This window comes from Pholis gunnellus (assembly GCF_910591455.1).
Source record: "Pholis gunnellus genome assembly, chromosome: 7".
Lineage (NCBI taxonomy): Eukaryota > Metazoa > Chordata > Actinopteri > Perciformes > Pholidae > Pholis > Pholis gunnellus.
In genome coordinates this window covers 18,048,327-18,065,153 of record NC_136533.1, presented here as the reverse complement: position 1 = coordinate 18,065,153, position 16,827 = coordinate 18,048,327, and the positions used below count along the sequence as shown (strand labels likewise).

General features: G+C 41.3%; 1 protein-coding gene across 5 annotated transcripts in view; it reads left to right on the top strand.

Moving 5' to 3' along the window:
• Positions 1–16,827, top strand: part of abcc8 (ATP-binding cassette, sub-family C (CFTR/MRP), member 8) — a gene marked incomplete at both ends in the record, with an annotated part of 47,875 nt that overhangs the window by 92 nt on the left and 30,956 nt on the right. For all 5 annotated transcript variants that reach the window (XM_079163120.1, XM_079163119.1, XM_079163118.1 and 2 more), the window contains 8 exons: positions 2,935–3,097; positions 5,726–5,867; positions 6,210–6,331; positions 7,542–7,708; positions 9,956–10,198; positions 13,240–13,428; positions 14,925–15,089; positions 15,176–15,331. In XM_079163120.1, coding sequence (XP_079019246.1) covers positions 2,935–3,097; positions 5,726–5,867; positions 6,210–6,331; positions 7,542–7,708; positions 9,956–10,198; positions 13,240–13,428; positions 14,925–15,089; positions 15,176–15,331 — 1,347 coding nt within the window. The remainder of the gene's footprint in view (positions 1–2,934; positions 3,098–5,725; positions 5,868–6,209; positions 6,332–7,541; positions 7,709–9,955; positions 10,199–13,239; positions 13,429–14,924; positions 15,090–15,175; positions 15,332–16,827) is intronic.

Sequence of the window (16,827 nt, the reverse complement as noted above, 5' to 3'; positions counted from 1 at the left end):
TAGCATTTCTTGCACAGCATATAGCATTGAAGGCATCATGAAGTATTTCTCAATTACACATAGGCCACTGGGACCTCCATGCGTGCATTGCATACATCATTTTACAGAAGGGCCAGCTTATCATATTGTGTTACTCATCACAGTTGGTTGAAGAATCCCCGTGTTTGCTGTAACGGAATAATACATCACTGGGATTTATTCATAGAGGCGAAATATGGGAGAGTGTGAAATACTGAACGTGTTGGTTTTTGTGGCTGCTGTGACAGTGTGGTTCATGTGCTGTCACAGCCAGATGGAGAACATTTTCTAAAAGATGAGTTGGAGGACAACCCCCCCCCCCCCCCCCATCTTTTTCTGTCATTATACAAATTTGAGTGAAAATCATCACAGAGCATAACACATAGAGCATGTTATATTTAGTTGGCATCTTTCTGTATCTGTGGTTCTGTAACAAAGATATGCCACCACATAAAAATGGCAGAGTTCATATTTGTGGCTGTTCTGTAATGATTTTAGGAATGCATTGTTTTTTATCTTTGCTGTCAGCCCCCCAGCTAAAACCTTTTTATTTTCTTTCTGAGGGTATCTGAATGGTCGCTGCTCTTCTACTAATTCTTGTTCTTTCTACACACACTGAAGCCTCAACTCTCCCCAGGCAATCTAGTGATGGAGAGGTCTTATCTCTGATGTAGGCCACCACAGAACTGTAGCTCAGCCAGTTTTCCCAGCTGTAAAAAAGGATAATACAGACAGTGCATGATAAAACTGTTATCTTTAGTTGAGGCATTGATGCTGATATTATATTCATTCCAAGATTAAATCAATTCTCATTTAGTTGATAAAACCCCTGCTGACATGTCATCTAGTCTGTGCTGTGCTGTACCATTTCAATTAACAGATAGCAGTTGTTTGGGAAAATACCCCTCTCCTTAATTGATCCTAACCCCCATGTACTGCTCAACTGTTTACGGTCAGCTGGTGTAAGTATGGTCTTCAGAGGAAGAAGATAATTAATGGGTGACAGGAGGAAGATACAGGACGTGGCTGCAGTTGCTATGAACTCATCTTAGATGTACATTAACCGTCAATGTATATCAGAACTGCATATTTTCCAGCTTCTTAAAAGATAACACTTTGGAGTTTTTTCTTTTCACTCGGTATAAAAGTTTAAAAGAGAAATCTGGCTGTTCTGGTTTTCGAACTCCATCGAGAACAGCTTGCAAAGACATTTGGCAGCATTCCCACCAACAATCCAGCTTTTAAATCTACATATTATCCTTTTTCATAACATGAAGATCATTTCAGAATAGCCAATATTAAAGCAATTCTATCAAAACCTTTTCATTCTGCTTGGATTAAATATAAAGCGAACACCACATGCATTTATGCTGTGCTTTATATCTTCAATTCTACTAGAATTACAGTGCACAGTAATGGAAAAGTATCATTTTGAGGATAAAAGGCAATAGATATGCTGCTTCACACTATATTATATGACAATAACTATGAAAGCCGTATGTCTTTCAGGGACATTTAATAACATCTAATGCAGAATGAAGTCAGACGTTTAAATGGGGGACAAACATTTAAACGCCTCTTTCAAGTGGGTCCCCATCAAGAGCACACCTTTTTTTTATTTGTTATTGCTTTTATGAATCTGTGTTCTCCATCTAGTTAATGATATTGCAGGCACAGGTCCACATTTTGATAACAACTCAAAAACTACATTATCTTTTAGTGGTGACCTGAATGTACCTCAGCACACATATGTGTGTGTAAACACTCATGTAAACTGCTCATTACATTCAAGCGAATCTTCCTGTTGTTATGTGAAGGTCGCGATGGCGTGGAAACATAAATCACTTTAACCAGTAAGAAATGGCCATTAGTCTGTCCCCGTGGATATAGTGGATTATCAAAATGTGATCCCATGAGGCTTTTTGCTGATCCCTCTGAGCAGGTCAGCTGCCATTGGCTGCAGCGAGATCTCTGCATCCGTCCCAGGAATTCATTCATAATTCATGTTTCTATTTTTTTATATATGTGGCATATGTATTCAGTCACGGCTGTGCCCTTTCTTGTTTAGTGCTCTTGAAGATATAATGTGAACTAAAGTAATACACTGAGGGAGCAGAGTTATGTAATCGCTTAAAACGTGGCGTTGGGATTTAGATTAGAGCTCTTGCTCATGCTTCACACGCACCTCGTGTACAACGATTGGACTGCTCACTCAGCAGCTGTACCCCTTTCCTTGCTCCTCTCTCTCTCTCTCTCTCTCTCTCTCTCTCTCTCTCTCTCTCTCTCTCTCTCTACCATTCACGGCTCCCCCCTACCGTCAGTGGCTCTCTAGCTCAGTCCTCCAGCTCGCCTGCACAGTCTTCCCCCTCTGCTCTCGTCTGCCAAGGTCGACTTTGAGCTCTGGTTTGCATAGAGACAAGAATAGCAGGTGCACTGCAGAATGCCACCGCTGCTCTCGCTGTGTGTGCGTGCGCGTGTGTGTATGCGTGTCTGAATGCATTCTAGTGGAGCTTTGCAGCGCCGAGTGAAGCTTCAGTTTTAGAGGATGTCTGAAGACTGCAGGCAGACGGGATACAGATGTTTCTTACCAGCATGGCCGGGAAAGCAGCTTAGTCTGCAGGAAAGGAGAGAGAGCTGCTGCTGCTGCACTGGACTGTGACTCCCTCTGACCCTCATCTTCCTCCTTCCGTCTCTCCTCCTGTCTCCTCTCTTTCATCGGAGCCGGTATTTGGGAGCTGCATTCAAGCAGGAGCAGGAAGGAGGTCACTTTGGGAATTATCTGCTGAAGAAGCCAACAGTGTTCCCTTTGAAAAGACGTCATGCTCTGAGAGTCTCTATTTAAAATCTCTGTCTCTCCGCTGTCTCTGGTCCTCCCCTCCTCCCCCTCTTCCTCCTCCTCGGGCCGGTTCCCAGCAGAGTCCCGGTTCCACCATGTCCTTGGCGTTCTGCGGGAACGAGAATAACTCGGTGGCCTATAACGTGGACAGGGGGGTTCTGAATAATGGCTGTTTCCTGGATGCACTCAATGTGGTGCCACATGTCTTCCTCCTTTTCATCACCTTCCCCATCCTCTTCATCGGTGAGTGTCGCTGGGAGGTGAGATCCTCAGCTTTTTTACATCACCTCCCCCTGCACACACCACACACACCCAGCACACTCTCTCTCTCTCTCTCTCTCTCACACACACACAACGATGACTCAAAGATTGATGAGCTTCAACATGCTCTCTAAATGTCTCTCTCAGTTCTTGCTTATATCACTTAGCTTACTTCTACATGTGATTAGAGAACTATCAAGTGCTCATTTTGGTCTAAAGTCTAATGAAACACTTTTCACACACTTTCATTCCCTGAGTTAAAACACCCTCTCTGGGTGTTGGCTGTCCCATTAGCCAAGGTCAGAAATACAAGTCTCTCTATGGTAGAAGGTGGTAAGGACATTTTATTGAGCTGCAAGCAAATGTGACTCCCCTGATGAATGTACAGACGCAGCAGATGCCATAATGCTGGCGTTAGGTTACACCTCCTTTGCTCCTGACCATTCTATTAGTGTCATTACTGGTGTGTAAGAGTTCTGCATCGCCGCACACAGTCACACACAGACGCTTCATCGTTGATCCTGTTGTTTACTGGATATGCAACCTATCGGATTATATCTAACACACAGAGACATTGTCTTCCTCAGTGACACATTACACTCCCAGTTCATTCCAATGTGTCTTTGTGCTGCATGCATACATGCTTCCATATAATACCACATTTCTAAATTTGTGTTTATTTTCCTGTTTATATGTTTTTGTAGTAAGATATTCTCTGATACTTTAGCTTTCAGTGTCGTTTCTGTCACCATTATTAGAACTCTTTTTTTTAACGTTCATATTTTCAGCAGCCAAAATTGTAACACATTTGGGGATTCCTTTACTTTTCATGCTGTTTGTGGTGGAAAATAATCTTTTTAACCTCCCGGTGAGAAATAACTGTCAAAAAATAAAAAACTGTCATCAATTAAAAAATGTAATTTGTCCGATACTTTATTTTATAGTTTATAAAGATAAAGATAAAGAGGTTTTTATTGTCATTGTGGATACAAGGACATTGACCAAAGATCTGCTAAACTAATGACTTTCCCATCATTATATAACAAATGTTAGCATGCTTACATACAAAACTAAGACGGTGAACATGGTAAACGTCATGCACCTGCTAACTGTCAGCATGTTAGCATTGGCTATAAACTATTAGTCCTTTTTTGGTCCGCTGTCTCTTGTGTGGAGCTGTTTAAAAAAAATCAGTTGAGGTTGCCGCAGTGATTTATCGCGCTGCCCTGTCACCTTGAGCAATACGGCTATCACTTACAACTTTGTCACCAAAGAAAAACCTTGGGGGTGTGACAACTTTTCTGTCCACCTTCATAAACTGTATTCTGCGCTGCGCTCTGCCCTGCAGCTATGTACTGTTAGAGTGTTGCTCTTTAGAGTGCTGGCTCATGAGTCACAGTCACATCGAAGTTACCTAAGTAAGGGAATGCTGTGGATATAATTGCACGCCAACACCTTTATAAGAGCAGCCTTCAGAGACGAGGATTATTATACCTCAGAGAGCGAGAGCGAGAGGAAGCTGATATTCAGATGTTTAGTTTTGTCCGACCAGCAGTCCAAAACCTAAAGACTTTTCATTTATTATCACATAAAACTAAGAAAACCATCTTCACATTTCTGAAGCTGAAACCAGCAAATCCTTGACATTCGTGCTAAAAAACAACTGAAACAGTTGATTATCAAAATAGTTGATGATTTATTTTTCTCTTGATCATCTAATCGTTTCAGCTTTTTTGTACTGTCAAACCAACAAAACCAACAACCCTGAACAACCCACATTCCTGATTACCTGCTGTTGGCCATACGAATAAGTCCATGTAAATTATAATCAAAAACTGAATTACTTAAGGAGATTTAGTTTTATATCTCAGAAAATGTCCCTGATGTAAGGCACAACATTGGAATGCTGGGGGTGTGCGTGTTTGTATTTGTGTTTGCTAGCTTGTGCCAACACTTCTCAACAAGATAAACTGTCCAACAGCTAAGGTGCCAACAACAGAGGAGTCATTAACGTAATGTGTAGATGTGTTTTATGACAGCAGTGACTCACATTAATGACATGAATTGCACTTTGACGATAATCATTGCTATATAATAGTCTGAGTTGAGACAAACATCAGTTTAAGGGACTAATGACAAAGAAGCCTTAGACACAATACGAGCTACAATAATTTACTGTGGGATTTTAGGCCAGCAGCCATCTGGCAACTCTAGCTGGCTTATGTGCCAAACATCGACTGATGTGCTAAATGTGATAATAATACAAGTTTCCTGAACTCGGGAAACTTAACTGGTCGGCATTACCCCCAACCCCAGCTGGTCGGCATTACCCCCAGCAAACCGTTCCTTTTAGTGTACTTTTCATTCAGCTTTGCTGTTAGTATGAGAACACTTTGTTATGCAGCTCATGATGTTCAAGGTGGTACTGGAAGTAGAAAGCACTATATAAAGACTTTTATTGAGTGCACATATACAGCTAAGAAAAAACAACTTTTGTCATTTTAGTCTCTCTTTACATTTTCTGTCCGTCTGCTGGTGTCCGTCTTTTATTTCTCTGTCTCTGGCTGTGTATTTAAAGTGACACACTTTATTTGCTGTCTCGTGTTTGAGGCTGGGGCAGCCAGAGTTCAAAGGTCCACATCCACCACAGCACCTGGCTTCACTTTCCTGGTCACAACCTGCGCTGGCTCCTCACCTTCGTCCTGCTCTTCATCCTCGTCTGTGAGATTGCAGAGGGCATTGTCTCCGATGGGTATGTTTGACTAATCTAAATAACTAATCTAACCTGCAAGTGTAAGTGACGTCTTTGTCAAGAACATCCGACTCTGATGGTGTGACTATTAGCTTTTAGCAATAACTATTCCAATTATTATTTTCTCATTTACTCACCTCAAACTCACAAACTCAGCAACAGTTTTTCTGCAGACTTGAGGCAGGTAACTACAGTGATAGTTACTGAAGTGAATAGAGGAGCTCTGCTCAACTCTTCACCAGGCTTTTCTGCGCCTGTGCTGTGCTGACAGCCTTTCATATTAGTAAAAATCATTTTGTGCTTACTCTAAGCTTTTTCCTCCGATCTGGTTTTCATTTGCAGGTTCAGCGAATCCCCCCATCTTCACTTGTACATGCCCGCAGGTCTGGCCTTCATGGCTGGTATCACCTCTATTATCTACTATCATAACATCGAGACCTCCAACTTCCCCAAACTACTATTGGGTACAGTATTCTTAAATTCAGCTATCCTTTGTTTTCTTTCTCATCTGCCTTAAATTACACAAATAATATAAAACGGACCCTTTTTATGTTGTTTACCTCTTACTGTCAGAACAACAGCAGATTCAAACTGCATGCGCTCTTCAAGATGATATAATTATAAACTGGGTCAGTGCAACCATTTCCTGATGAATGGGTCATTACATAGAAATAGGACTGGAAAATGAATGAGGACAATATCGTCCAGTCTAATTGCACTGCTAGTTATTAATCATCCCTTTTCATTCGTACATTTACTTTGGTGAAAGATATACACAGTTTTCTGTGTTTTTAACAAGAATATATTTTTGCTTGTTGTTATCATGGCGACCCTTTACGACCTGTGATAAATAATACACCGTAATAAGATATCCCCATAGCAACAACGTAGTTATTTTAATGTTAAAAAAGAGATACAGTAAGACATACACTGTATCCTTGGTCAGCTGATATATCTCTTCATGTCACCCATTTGAAATACATCAATTCACTTTATTTCATGTCAATATTACCTTTCACCTTAGTCCATTAGTTTTGGTCCCATCTTTTGCTTCTGCAATGCTCACTCTGAGTGCTCCTCTTCCACTGTTCTTGCACCATTAACTTAAGTGTGCAGCTCACAATACCTTACTGGCGACTCTCATCAAGTCCATCAGCCACCTTTGACTTTTCAATCTCGACATCACAGTCATTGTCTTGACAAAAGTGGTGGAGCAGTGCTGGGTTCACCACTGCCTGAACAGAAATGAATCTCCCTTATCGAAGATTGAAGATCTTCTTGGAGTAAAGACAATTGACTAACCTGCTATTTAGTGGATGAAAGGTGTTGATCTTGCAGCTCTAATCGGTGATGTGTAGCTGTTGGCATTTGCCGAGAGGAGGAAACGTAGAAGAGCAGGGGGAAAGAAAACATTGAGCCATGGCTACATATATATACTGTATATATATATATATATATTATTTTTTTTTTGACTAGTCATATTGACTAGTTTGACAAAGCACACCTACATATTGCTTTTTTCTACAAATCCAACAAATCTAGTTTCAGACAAACTGACAAAACAAAACTCCCGCTCTAATATAACCTGTCTGCATGTCTGCAGTCGGGTTATTTATAATTTTGGGTCGCCCAGTGATTTGCCATCTTTTTCTGATCCCTGCTAAATCTCCTCAGCCCTGCTGATTTACTGGGTGCTGGCCTTCATCATGAAGACTATCAAGTTTGCCAAGTACACTGAGCATGGCATCGGCCCCAGGCAGCTACGCTTCTGCATCACCGGACTGCTGGTGCTGCTGTATGGACTCCTACTGGCTGTGGAGATCAATGTGATCATGGGAAGGGTGAGTCTGTGTGCGTTGTCTTGTATGTTAAGTTGTATGTATCCAGCGGATTGTGGCCTATTTTTAGCTCCATTCACTTCTCCTTTTAGTCGGAAATCCAAATGGCTCCAGTGGTCAGTAAATCTGTCTAGGTCGGGATACAATCAGTTTAGATGCAATGATGCTGCCTGTTTGTTTCATGGTGGTGCCGGATGAAAGGTCAGTGGATCACTGAAGTCCTTTGGCTTCATCCTGTGGTGGCCATGAATGTCTATACAAAATTCCAGTGTAATCCATCAAATAATTGTTGAGATATTTCAGTCTGAATCAAAGTGGTGAACCGACTGGCTGGACATTGCCATTCCTAAAGCTGTGCTGCTGGCATGGCTAACAACATTTTTAGAGGAACAAAAGCACAAACTTCTCATGAAAAACACAGCAAAAATAAAACACACCTAGAATCATCATCAAAGCAAGGACAAATGAAACAATCAACATTATAGTTTAAGGCCAGATCCTTTCAGCTTTATGAAACCGATAATAAGTTGCCGCTGCCGTACTAGTCGAGGTTCAAAGGTGTTCCTGTCTGCTGCCACACTAAACTGGATCTTTATGTTCATGAGCTTCATGTTACTCACTTATCAATTGTCTGGCTGTATTGTTTGAATTGCACAAGAAGTCGATCATGGTCATCGCTTTTTGACATTTTCAGTCATCCAACCCTTTTTGAACACAACAAAGAAAATGTCAAACTGGTGTACACATTTTCCCCTGGACAATCTAGAGTGTGTTTGTGTCTGTTAACCTCTGCACTAAGCACAGATCTCTTATTGAATCGAACTCCCTGGTGTGAACAGCAAAGAAAGGGATTCTCCCATCATGCTTTGCACTTAGTCTGTTGAAGCGCACACTCAGCATTATCTATTTGTAGTGTTTTTCTGGATCATAGCTGTGTTTTAGCAGCATTTAGCAGTATGTTTTCACTAACGAGGACCACGCCAATAACAGTATGAGTTTCGAGAGGTTTATTGCTTAATGAAATGATTGTTAGATTTAAGAAGCGGAAGGGGTCGAGGGATGAATAGGTAGAGGGATGTAGGGTAGAGGGATGAAGGGTCGGGGTAGGAGTTGATGTAGGGTAAGGATGAAGAGATGTAGGGTAGGAGTCGAGGTAGAGGGATGTAGGGTAGGGATGAAGGAGTCGAGGTAGAGGGATGTAGGGTAGGGATAAAGAAATGAAGAGATGTAAGGAAGAAGAAATGAGGAGGGTTGTAGAAAGGAGGTTAGGCGATCGATGAGGGACTGTTGATGTCCGGCGGCTGGCGGGAACGGGGGGGAACGGAGACTGTAGGGTGGGGGCCGTCTCTTCAGAAGCTCTGGTGGTGCAGAGTCTCCTGTTGTTCCTGTAATCCTGCAAGAGAGAGAGAAAATAGAAGGACAAAAAACGGGGATGGGGGTGAGGGATGTGAAGACAGAGTCGAAGAGGAATAAATACTCTGTGCGGAGGAAATGAGGTGTGTTCTGGGCGTGGTCCTGTTCCTGAACTAAGTTTATAAAACTACATTTAAATACGCTCTTTAATAGGAATTCAATTGTACAGTCCAAAACATGTTGTTGCTTTCTATTTACATTTTTATGATTAAATGTCTCTGACTGATTATTAAGTGATTTTCAATCATCACATTTTCAATAATCCTCTTTTTGACTGTGTTTGATTGGCTTCCATCCCCAAAAACTGCTCATCCTTCCGATTGTAATTAATATCTAACAAGACATGAATTTGCAAAACACATTTGGTGAATATTATTCTTGTCTTGACTGATACAACAACATCATGAAAACAGAATATTAAGAAACCTGCAGTATAATGAAATAATGTGATTTGTGTCTGTGTTTATAAATAGTAACCAGTGTTTGGACATATTCTGTATTTCATCCGTCAGTCACTGACCTAGTTTCCATAAAGCTTAAAAACATGCTTTGACTCTGTTTCACTGTTTTCATATTATATTGTGAGGCTACATTTTACTGCATCACTTCTTTTATTTTCTATTTCTTTTATTCAGTCCAGTCAAATGGTTGTGAAAGGAGAACAGATGAAAATGTTTGAAGAGTGTTTTAAACTGGCATATCTATTGTGTTGTAACTCTAATTTATGGAGTATTGAGGAAATCTAATCACTATCTAATCAGCAGTTGCATGTTTTTATATTCACCCTCGATAGTCCAATAATAAATCAAACTTGTCTTTCTCTCCTTTTTATCACAGCGCTACATGTGTTACTCCGACCCCACAGAGGTGAAGCCCCCCGAGGACCTCCAGGACCTCGGTGTTCGTTTCCTGCAACCCTTCGTCAACCTGTTGTCCAAAGCCACCTACTGGTGGATGAACACCTTCATTACCGCCGCTCACAGACGACCCATCGACCTCAAAGTCATCGGCAAACTGCCCATCGCCATGAGAGCCCTCACCAACTACATAAAGCTACGGAAGGCCTTCGAAGACCAGAAGGTTAGTGCACCGACTGAATGGTTCAGTGTTGTTAATCTTTACTCCTTTGTGGGAAACATGGGATTGCCGCCTAATGCTGGAATCAACTCGGCCCATAGACCGTTGGAGTATCACATACGTAAATGTTACGTGAGTTAATGCTGTGTCATTTACCATGTGCATTTCCAAAGTGATTGGACGCTATTCTTTCTGAAATAGAGTTAGCAATATTTGATATTTTCTGCAGAATTCTGTGGGAGATGTGTTTGATTTGAGATCTGAGGTCTTGGAACTGATGTGAAATCAAAAGCATCACTTCTTGCGTCATTGGTGCTGAATAAATAAACATGGATGTATCAAGCACTGGTGGAGATGGCAACTGAAAGTAACAGAAGATGATATGTTGGGAAGGAAATTCCCCCATGACTTCTAGCTTTTGTCAGAAGTGAAATGTTGAAGATTTTTATACGCAAATGCCACAGCAAATGTCTGCATTTGAAGGGTTCTTATCTTAATTTAAGCAAACATAATCTGAAAACCAGATCACGAAACAGGAGAAAACTGCTATCTCTTTCTGAATGTGGTGATTCATCAAGGAATCTACTTGGATCTCCCACAGTCACGAATACGGATGTAATTATTTATGTAAGAGTGCAGCTTTTTTGGCTCTTTATGGCCCCACTTCACTTCACTTTGAGCACATTTGTTAGTTTACTGTCTTAATAAATCTTGTGTTTGTTATGTTGAATTGCTGTCTGTTAGTCAGCCTGACATGTGCATGAAGGGATCTGGGAATCCTACAAGATTTCGTGTGTTTTCTTTTTTTATACAGCTGTTCTCATTAAAGACGTTGATCTCTGTCCTGTGATGACTCATCCCTGGCTGATCTGGGACCATCAAACTATATTCAGACATCACAGAGATGATTAGTCAATAATATAAACACTGAAATGTCACACTGCCTTTAAACATGCACACATGCACACAGGCTCAAGCTTATTACTCAAGCTTATTCTTTCTATCTTGGTTCTGTTAAGGTGTCTTTTATTTTGAAAAATATATTTCCACATCACAAAATTGAATGTGGTTCCTCCGCTTTCTACCTTTAGCACTACTTTTGTGAAACATCTTTGTTGGTGTTGTGTCAGAGACGTGTTGACTTAGTTGCCTTTTTTAAATCTGCTGTGTTTGGTGGTGTTTTGTCTCACTTTGTACTGTGAGGTGTTTCTAATGTTTTGTCCTCCATGTATGTAACGAAGGTGAACCGAATATTAGACACCGGCTCGGGGTTTTTCCAGTGTAATAGTTGTTATCTTGTCCTTGCAACTTTATGGGTTTCCTCTTGCAGTCATAAGACATGCAGATTTAATAAACTGGAAACTGTAACGTGTGATAGACTCTCTTGTCTTCGGAGTACCGTTGGCTCTCATCCATTGCATGCTGGAGTACTTGAGCACCCGATGACTTTAAGCTGGAATAGAAAGTGGGTGGGTGGGTGGATGAATGATGTTCAATACAACAACAAGGATTTGCTGGTTTGATGACATGGAACGAAAAGTCACTTTCGACAAAAATGATGCAATGCAACACACTGAAAAAGGCTTAAAAGAGTTTTGTTCACTGAGCGTATCCTCATATGTAAACACCTTATACATGAAGAGTATTGTTCCAAAATGCAATAGATGGCATTTTGAAAATCAAACAGCGCTTCCTCCTATGAATTGAAACATTGACACGTTTTCATTTCCTCCTTTCTTTTGCGTTACTTATCATTTCTCCTTTTTTTCCGCTCTCTCTCACTTTTTGCGCAAGTGTCAGTGGTCAGAGGTGAGGGGCCTCCTGTACAGGTCATTGTTTTCCAGTGTTTAGAAGCTCACAGAGATTCGTCACTGCTGCATATGCGTCCGATGTGAACACAACCCCCCTTTCCTTCCGGTAGAAGCAAAGGATGAGATAGATTGAGAGATCCCAGTGGAGAGGTGGTGGGGGGGTGGGGCATTTAGAGGAAAGCCCAGTGGCGGCGGATCCTTCCCATTCTACTGTGAACGAGGCGACATCTCGACCCCTGTGGGGGTGAAAGCACTGCGCTTCATGGGAAGCTAGAATCACTCCGCATGTGTGAGAAGAAACGTCCTCCTTCTTTGAACCCAAGGTAGAAAGAAAGGATGTGTGGGTGTGTATTTGCGTGTGTGACGCGCACAGTGACACAGGTTCCGTGTGAAGGCTGAGGTTCATGAAAAACATGGAAAGATAGAGACACATGTTATCAGTCACGTCTGTTCTCACAGTTCTGTGAATGAATAAGGCAAGCTCGCAGAAATGCACAAACGCACTAAATGTTCTGGGATTGTTTACTGCACCGTGACAGTCCAGATGTGTTCTTCTGATTATTGCTAACTAACTGAACCAAGCTGTTGTCTTGTTGGGAAGTTAATATATTTTGAACCGTATATATCTATGCTAATTAAGATCAGCAGCTCTTCCAGTCTGCTTCTCTTTTGTCATTAAAAAACCCTCTGCCTGTTTTGACCTGCTGTTTAATTCTCGTCCTCTGCATCACTGTCAGGGTTTTCTAGCATCATTAGTTTAAGAGCAGTTAAACATGACTGGCTGAGCTCCACTGCGAAAATCACCATTAATCATCACATCCCATGATGCAGCGGCAACGTGCAGTATAGGGGCCCCGAACTTGACCTAATTTTCCAGGTTTCTGTTGCAGTGGGGGAGCGACTCTTGAGTTAATGGTGTCAGCTTTCATGTTCAAGTTATAACTTTCTAGCAAGCTGTATTGTGTATATTGTTTGGTGCAAAGAAATAACAAACCAATTTGCACTAATAAAACAACATGAATGTTCTGATAGATGATGATTTATATGTGTGATTTTGATTTTCATAATCAAAATCCTTTATAGTAATGTAGATGAAATTGTTATCCTTTTACTGCTGATAAGCTGTATTCAGCTGATGACATTCTCTGAATGCTGTTCATTTCCCTAATCATATTCACTCAGCATGCTGATATATTTCCTACTCTGACCCTCTTTCTTTTTATCTTCCCTCAGAGGCCTCAGAGCACAACTCCCCAGGGCCCAAAGTTGATCTGGCAGGCCTTGAGGAAAGCATTCGGCAGACCTCTCATCCTCAGCATCACATTCCGCTTCCTGGCCGACTTGCTGGGCTTCGCCGGCCCTCTGTGCATCTCCGGCATCGTTCACCACATCAGCAAGGACAACCGCACCATTCAGCAGCCGGTGAGGGGTCAACCATACTGCCATGCACACAATAGTAACGTAACCTAACCTAACCTAATCTATCCTAACCTAACCTGTGATTTGTGATAAAATGCATAATATGGTCCATTCCCTGAAGAAGGCTGTGGGATACGGTCATAAGCTCCAGAGCTAATAAGTTAACTTTGAGTTTAGAATATTTTGACACATGTGTGATAGAGAGGTAAAATGTAGATTTTTGTGTGTGTGCTGCCAAATCACACCCAGAATTTTTACACGATTATCGCATCGCCCAAATTATTTGATGGCATCAGTTTTTGTTTGTTGGAAAATGCAACAACCCGGTTTCAGCTTTGTTTCATTGTCTTTCACCGAATGGCAGTCAGACTTTCTATTGTTTTCTGTGCAAAAACAAACCAGTTTCACCTGCTTGTCTAAAGTTTCTCCTCAGCTGCTGAGTTTTTTTTCTACATCTCTTCCATTAAAAAACGTATCGTTAACTAACATATTTTTTGTATAACATTACATACTCGTTAATAAATAAGCAGCACGGTTTGGGAAAAAGTAATCCTTAGTTATAATATATTCAGAGCTTAAGAACTCAGAAACAGACAAACACAGCGTCAGCAGACATGACAGACACATCACAAGGCTTCGTTTTACCTCTTAAAGGTCACTGTTACAGTTTGATGATGCCCTCACCTGGCCTGTATTAATTTAATTCTCATTAAATATTAATGAGACCTATTGCTGGCGGAGCTGTCTCGGTTTCTTAAATTCCACTCCGGCATCCTTCTGTAAGAATAACTCTTTAATTATTAGTTTGAAAGTCACATCCAAAACAAGCCAGTGGAATATCAAAAGTGAATTGGAAATGGCCATGCACTCAAAGTACATTTTCTCGACTGTGTGTCATTTTGGAGAGAAGACTGAAAATAGGCTTGTTTGTGAAATAGTGACATAGAGCCAATGATTGCAGCAGCATAGCGTTTCTGGGACTTATATAGGTCACAAATTGTTATTGGCCGTGAGATGAGAAGGAAGGCGGATAAATGTCAAGGATGATTGGATCTGGAGTGGAGCCACATTTCTAATCAATAATTTGTAGTTCCTCGTCAGTGAATGCTCTCTACTTGATGCAGAATTAATTCATCTTTGAGGGAGATACTGTATCCGTCTCTGGTAGCTGAGCCGGACTCTTATTTGGTTTCCAGCTCAAACCGCACTATCTGCTGTGCGATAGACTCTGACGGCTCCTCTTTATTTCAGTTTGATGGAGTTTCATATGCAACGTTCTAGCCTGCTGTGAAATCAAAATGATACATTTTAAATGGATATGGTAACCCTCGACTTTTGCAGCAATTTGCAGGAACAATATTAGATGAATGTCATCACTGACTCGGCTGAATCCAATCCTGTAGAGGTCAGCTTATGCGATTGACCTTACTGAGGCTCCTGCCTGTCTAAATGGGTCAATATGTCTATCTCCCCCTCTCTCTACCTGTCCGTGTTTCCAGATGAGGTTGCTGGGAATCTATTTCATATCCTCCAGGGAGTTTCTAGAGAATGCATATGTGCTGGCTGTGCTGCTCTTCTTTGCCCTGCTCCTGCAGAGGACCTTTCTCCAGGCCTCCTACTATGTGGCCATTGAAACAGGCATCAACCTGCGCGGGGCCATACAGGTACAGGCAATATTCCATAGAACATATGATTATTGAGGGTCTACTGTTTGTCCACATGAATGTGAATGTGGTTGTCTTCTCCCCAGACAAAAATCTACAACAAGATCACGCGGCTGTGCACCTCCAACATGTCCATGGGCGAGTTAACTGTTGCTCAGATCTGTAACCTGGTTGCCATCGATACCAACCAGCTCATGTGGTTCTTCTTCCTCTGTCCTAACCTGTGGGCCATGCCAGTACAGGTAGGAAACATGTTTTACTTCATGAAGTAATGGCTTCTTTTAGTATTCATGTGTTACCCCGACTTGTGCAGTTTCACGTCAGCTACATTCACAAGGTCCAAAGCTACGCCACAATCCCTTAACACACAACTATGAATCAAGTTGTACATTGTTGTATTTGTGTTAACTTTTGAATTGTTTGCGACACTACATTTCTTCATCATGCCGTCCATTGTCTTTTCTCATCAGGCGCATGGTTTGTAGGGCGAAGCTCCCTTTACGATCATGTGGGAAATAAAGGATTGTATACAGAGATGTGAAGGCTGAGAGGAGCGTCAGGTGTTATAGCCCCTGTGGGAGTTAGAAAAGATTCATTGTGAATGAGACCAGTCAATTTCAAGCCTGTGACCTTCATTCTTTGTAATGCTGTCCTATAAATGGATTGTGTATGTCATGACCCAGTACTGTATACTCAATGTTGTTCTTCATTAAGTCCTCAGGAGAAAGTAGAGTTGAATCCAAACATCATGGTAAATTCATACAAATTAAATTTCAGCAACTATTTGGTTATCATTCTATTCAAGATATGTTCTTGTCATATACCTGCTGTTTCTTTCTTCCCTCTAGCCTCTCTCATTTTATACAAATGTAAAATAATAGAAACAGAAATACAGTTTCACTAATTGCCACATTTGCATTTACCAGCTGCTGCTGCATGTTCATTTAATAACACTCCATTATAGGGGGAGGTGCAGGGAAATCAAAGCTCCGGGAAACCAGAGATAGCTGTCACAACAATCATAGCTGTGGCAAAGATGACTGAGAATATACCAGGATTTTGACATCTTCTAAATACCAATGACCACGAGACTTTAAAGAACACATTTCATTGTGTCACATGTCAACTCCTCTCCATCTGTCTGTGTTCACTCACTAACTTTAGCCATGTTCCCCCCGGTTTAGTTTGCTTGTTAGGATTGACACACATCAATGACGTTATTGTTATACATATTTAACAGTTGGACAATGGTTGTACAACACTTAATACATTGAAATTCAAATATTGGCATAATTTATCAAACGTGATCTGCTAATCTGCTTATTTGACAAACAACACATGTTGTTTACGATGGCTCAATTCCATCAATTGTCCCAGTAAGCCAAGCCAGTGAGCCAGCATGCACAGTACCACATTCCTGGAATTAGTCACCTAAATGTAATGTAGTTGTTTTTAACGTTATCTCTTCCACCTGTGCTTTTCCTGCTATTACAAGCACTTAAATCAGGGATTCATGAGAGAAGCTGACAGAAACCGTGTGGGGGTTGGTGCTTCACAACTGTACATTACCATTTGCATTGCCATGGTTACAGACTCTACTCAAATCTAAACCTATTCTTTTTTCCCATCACGCACCTGCTCCCCCACACATTATCCTGTGACAGATGAAGGAGGGGGTGTGCGCATGTCAAATGTCAAGTCCATCTCCATCTGGATCTGTGTCTCCTGGGGATTCCTG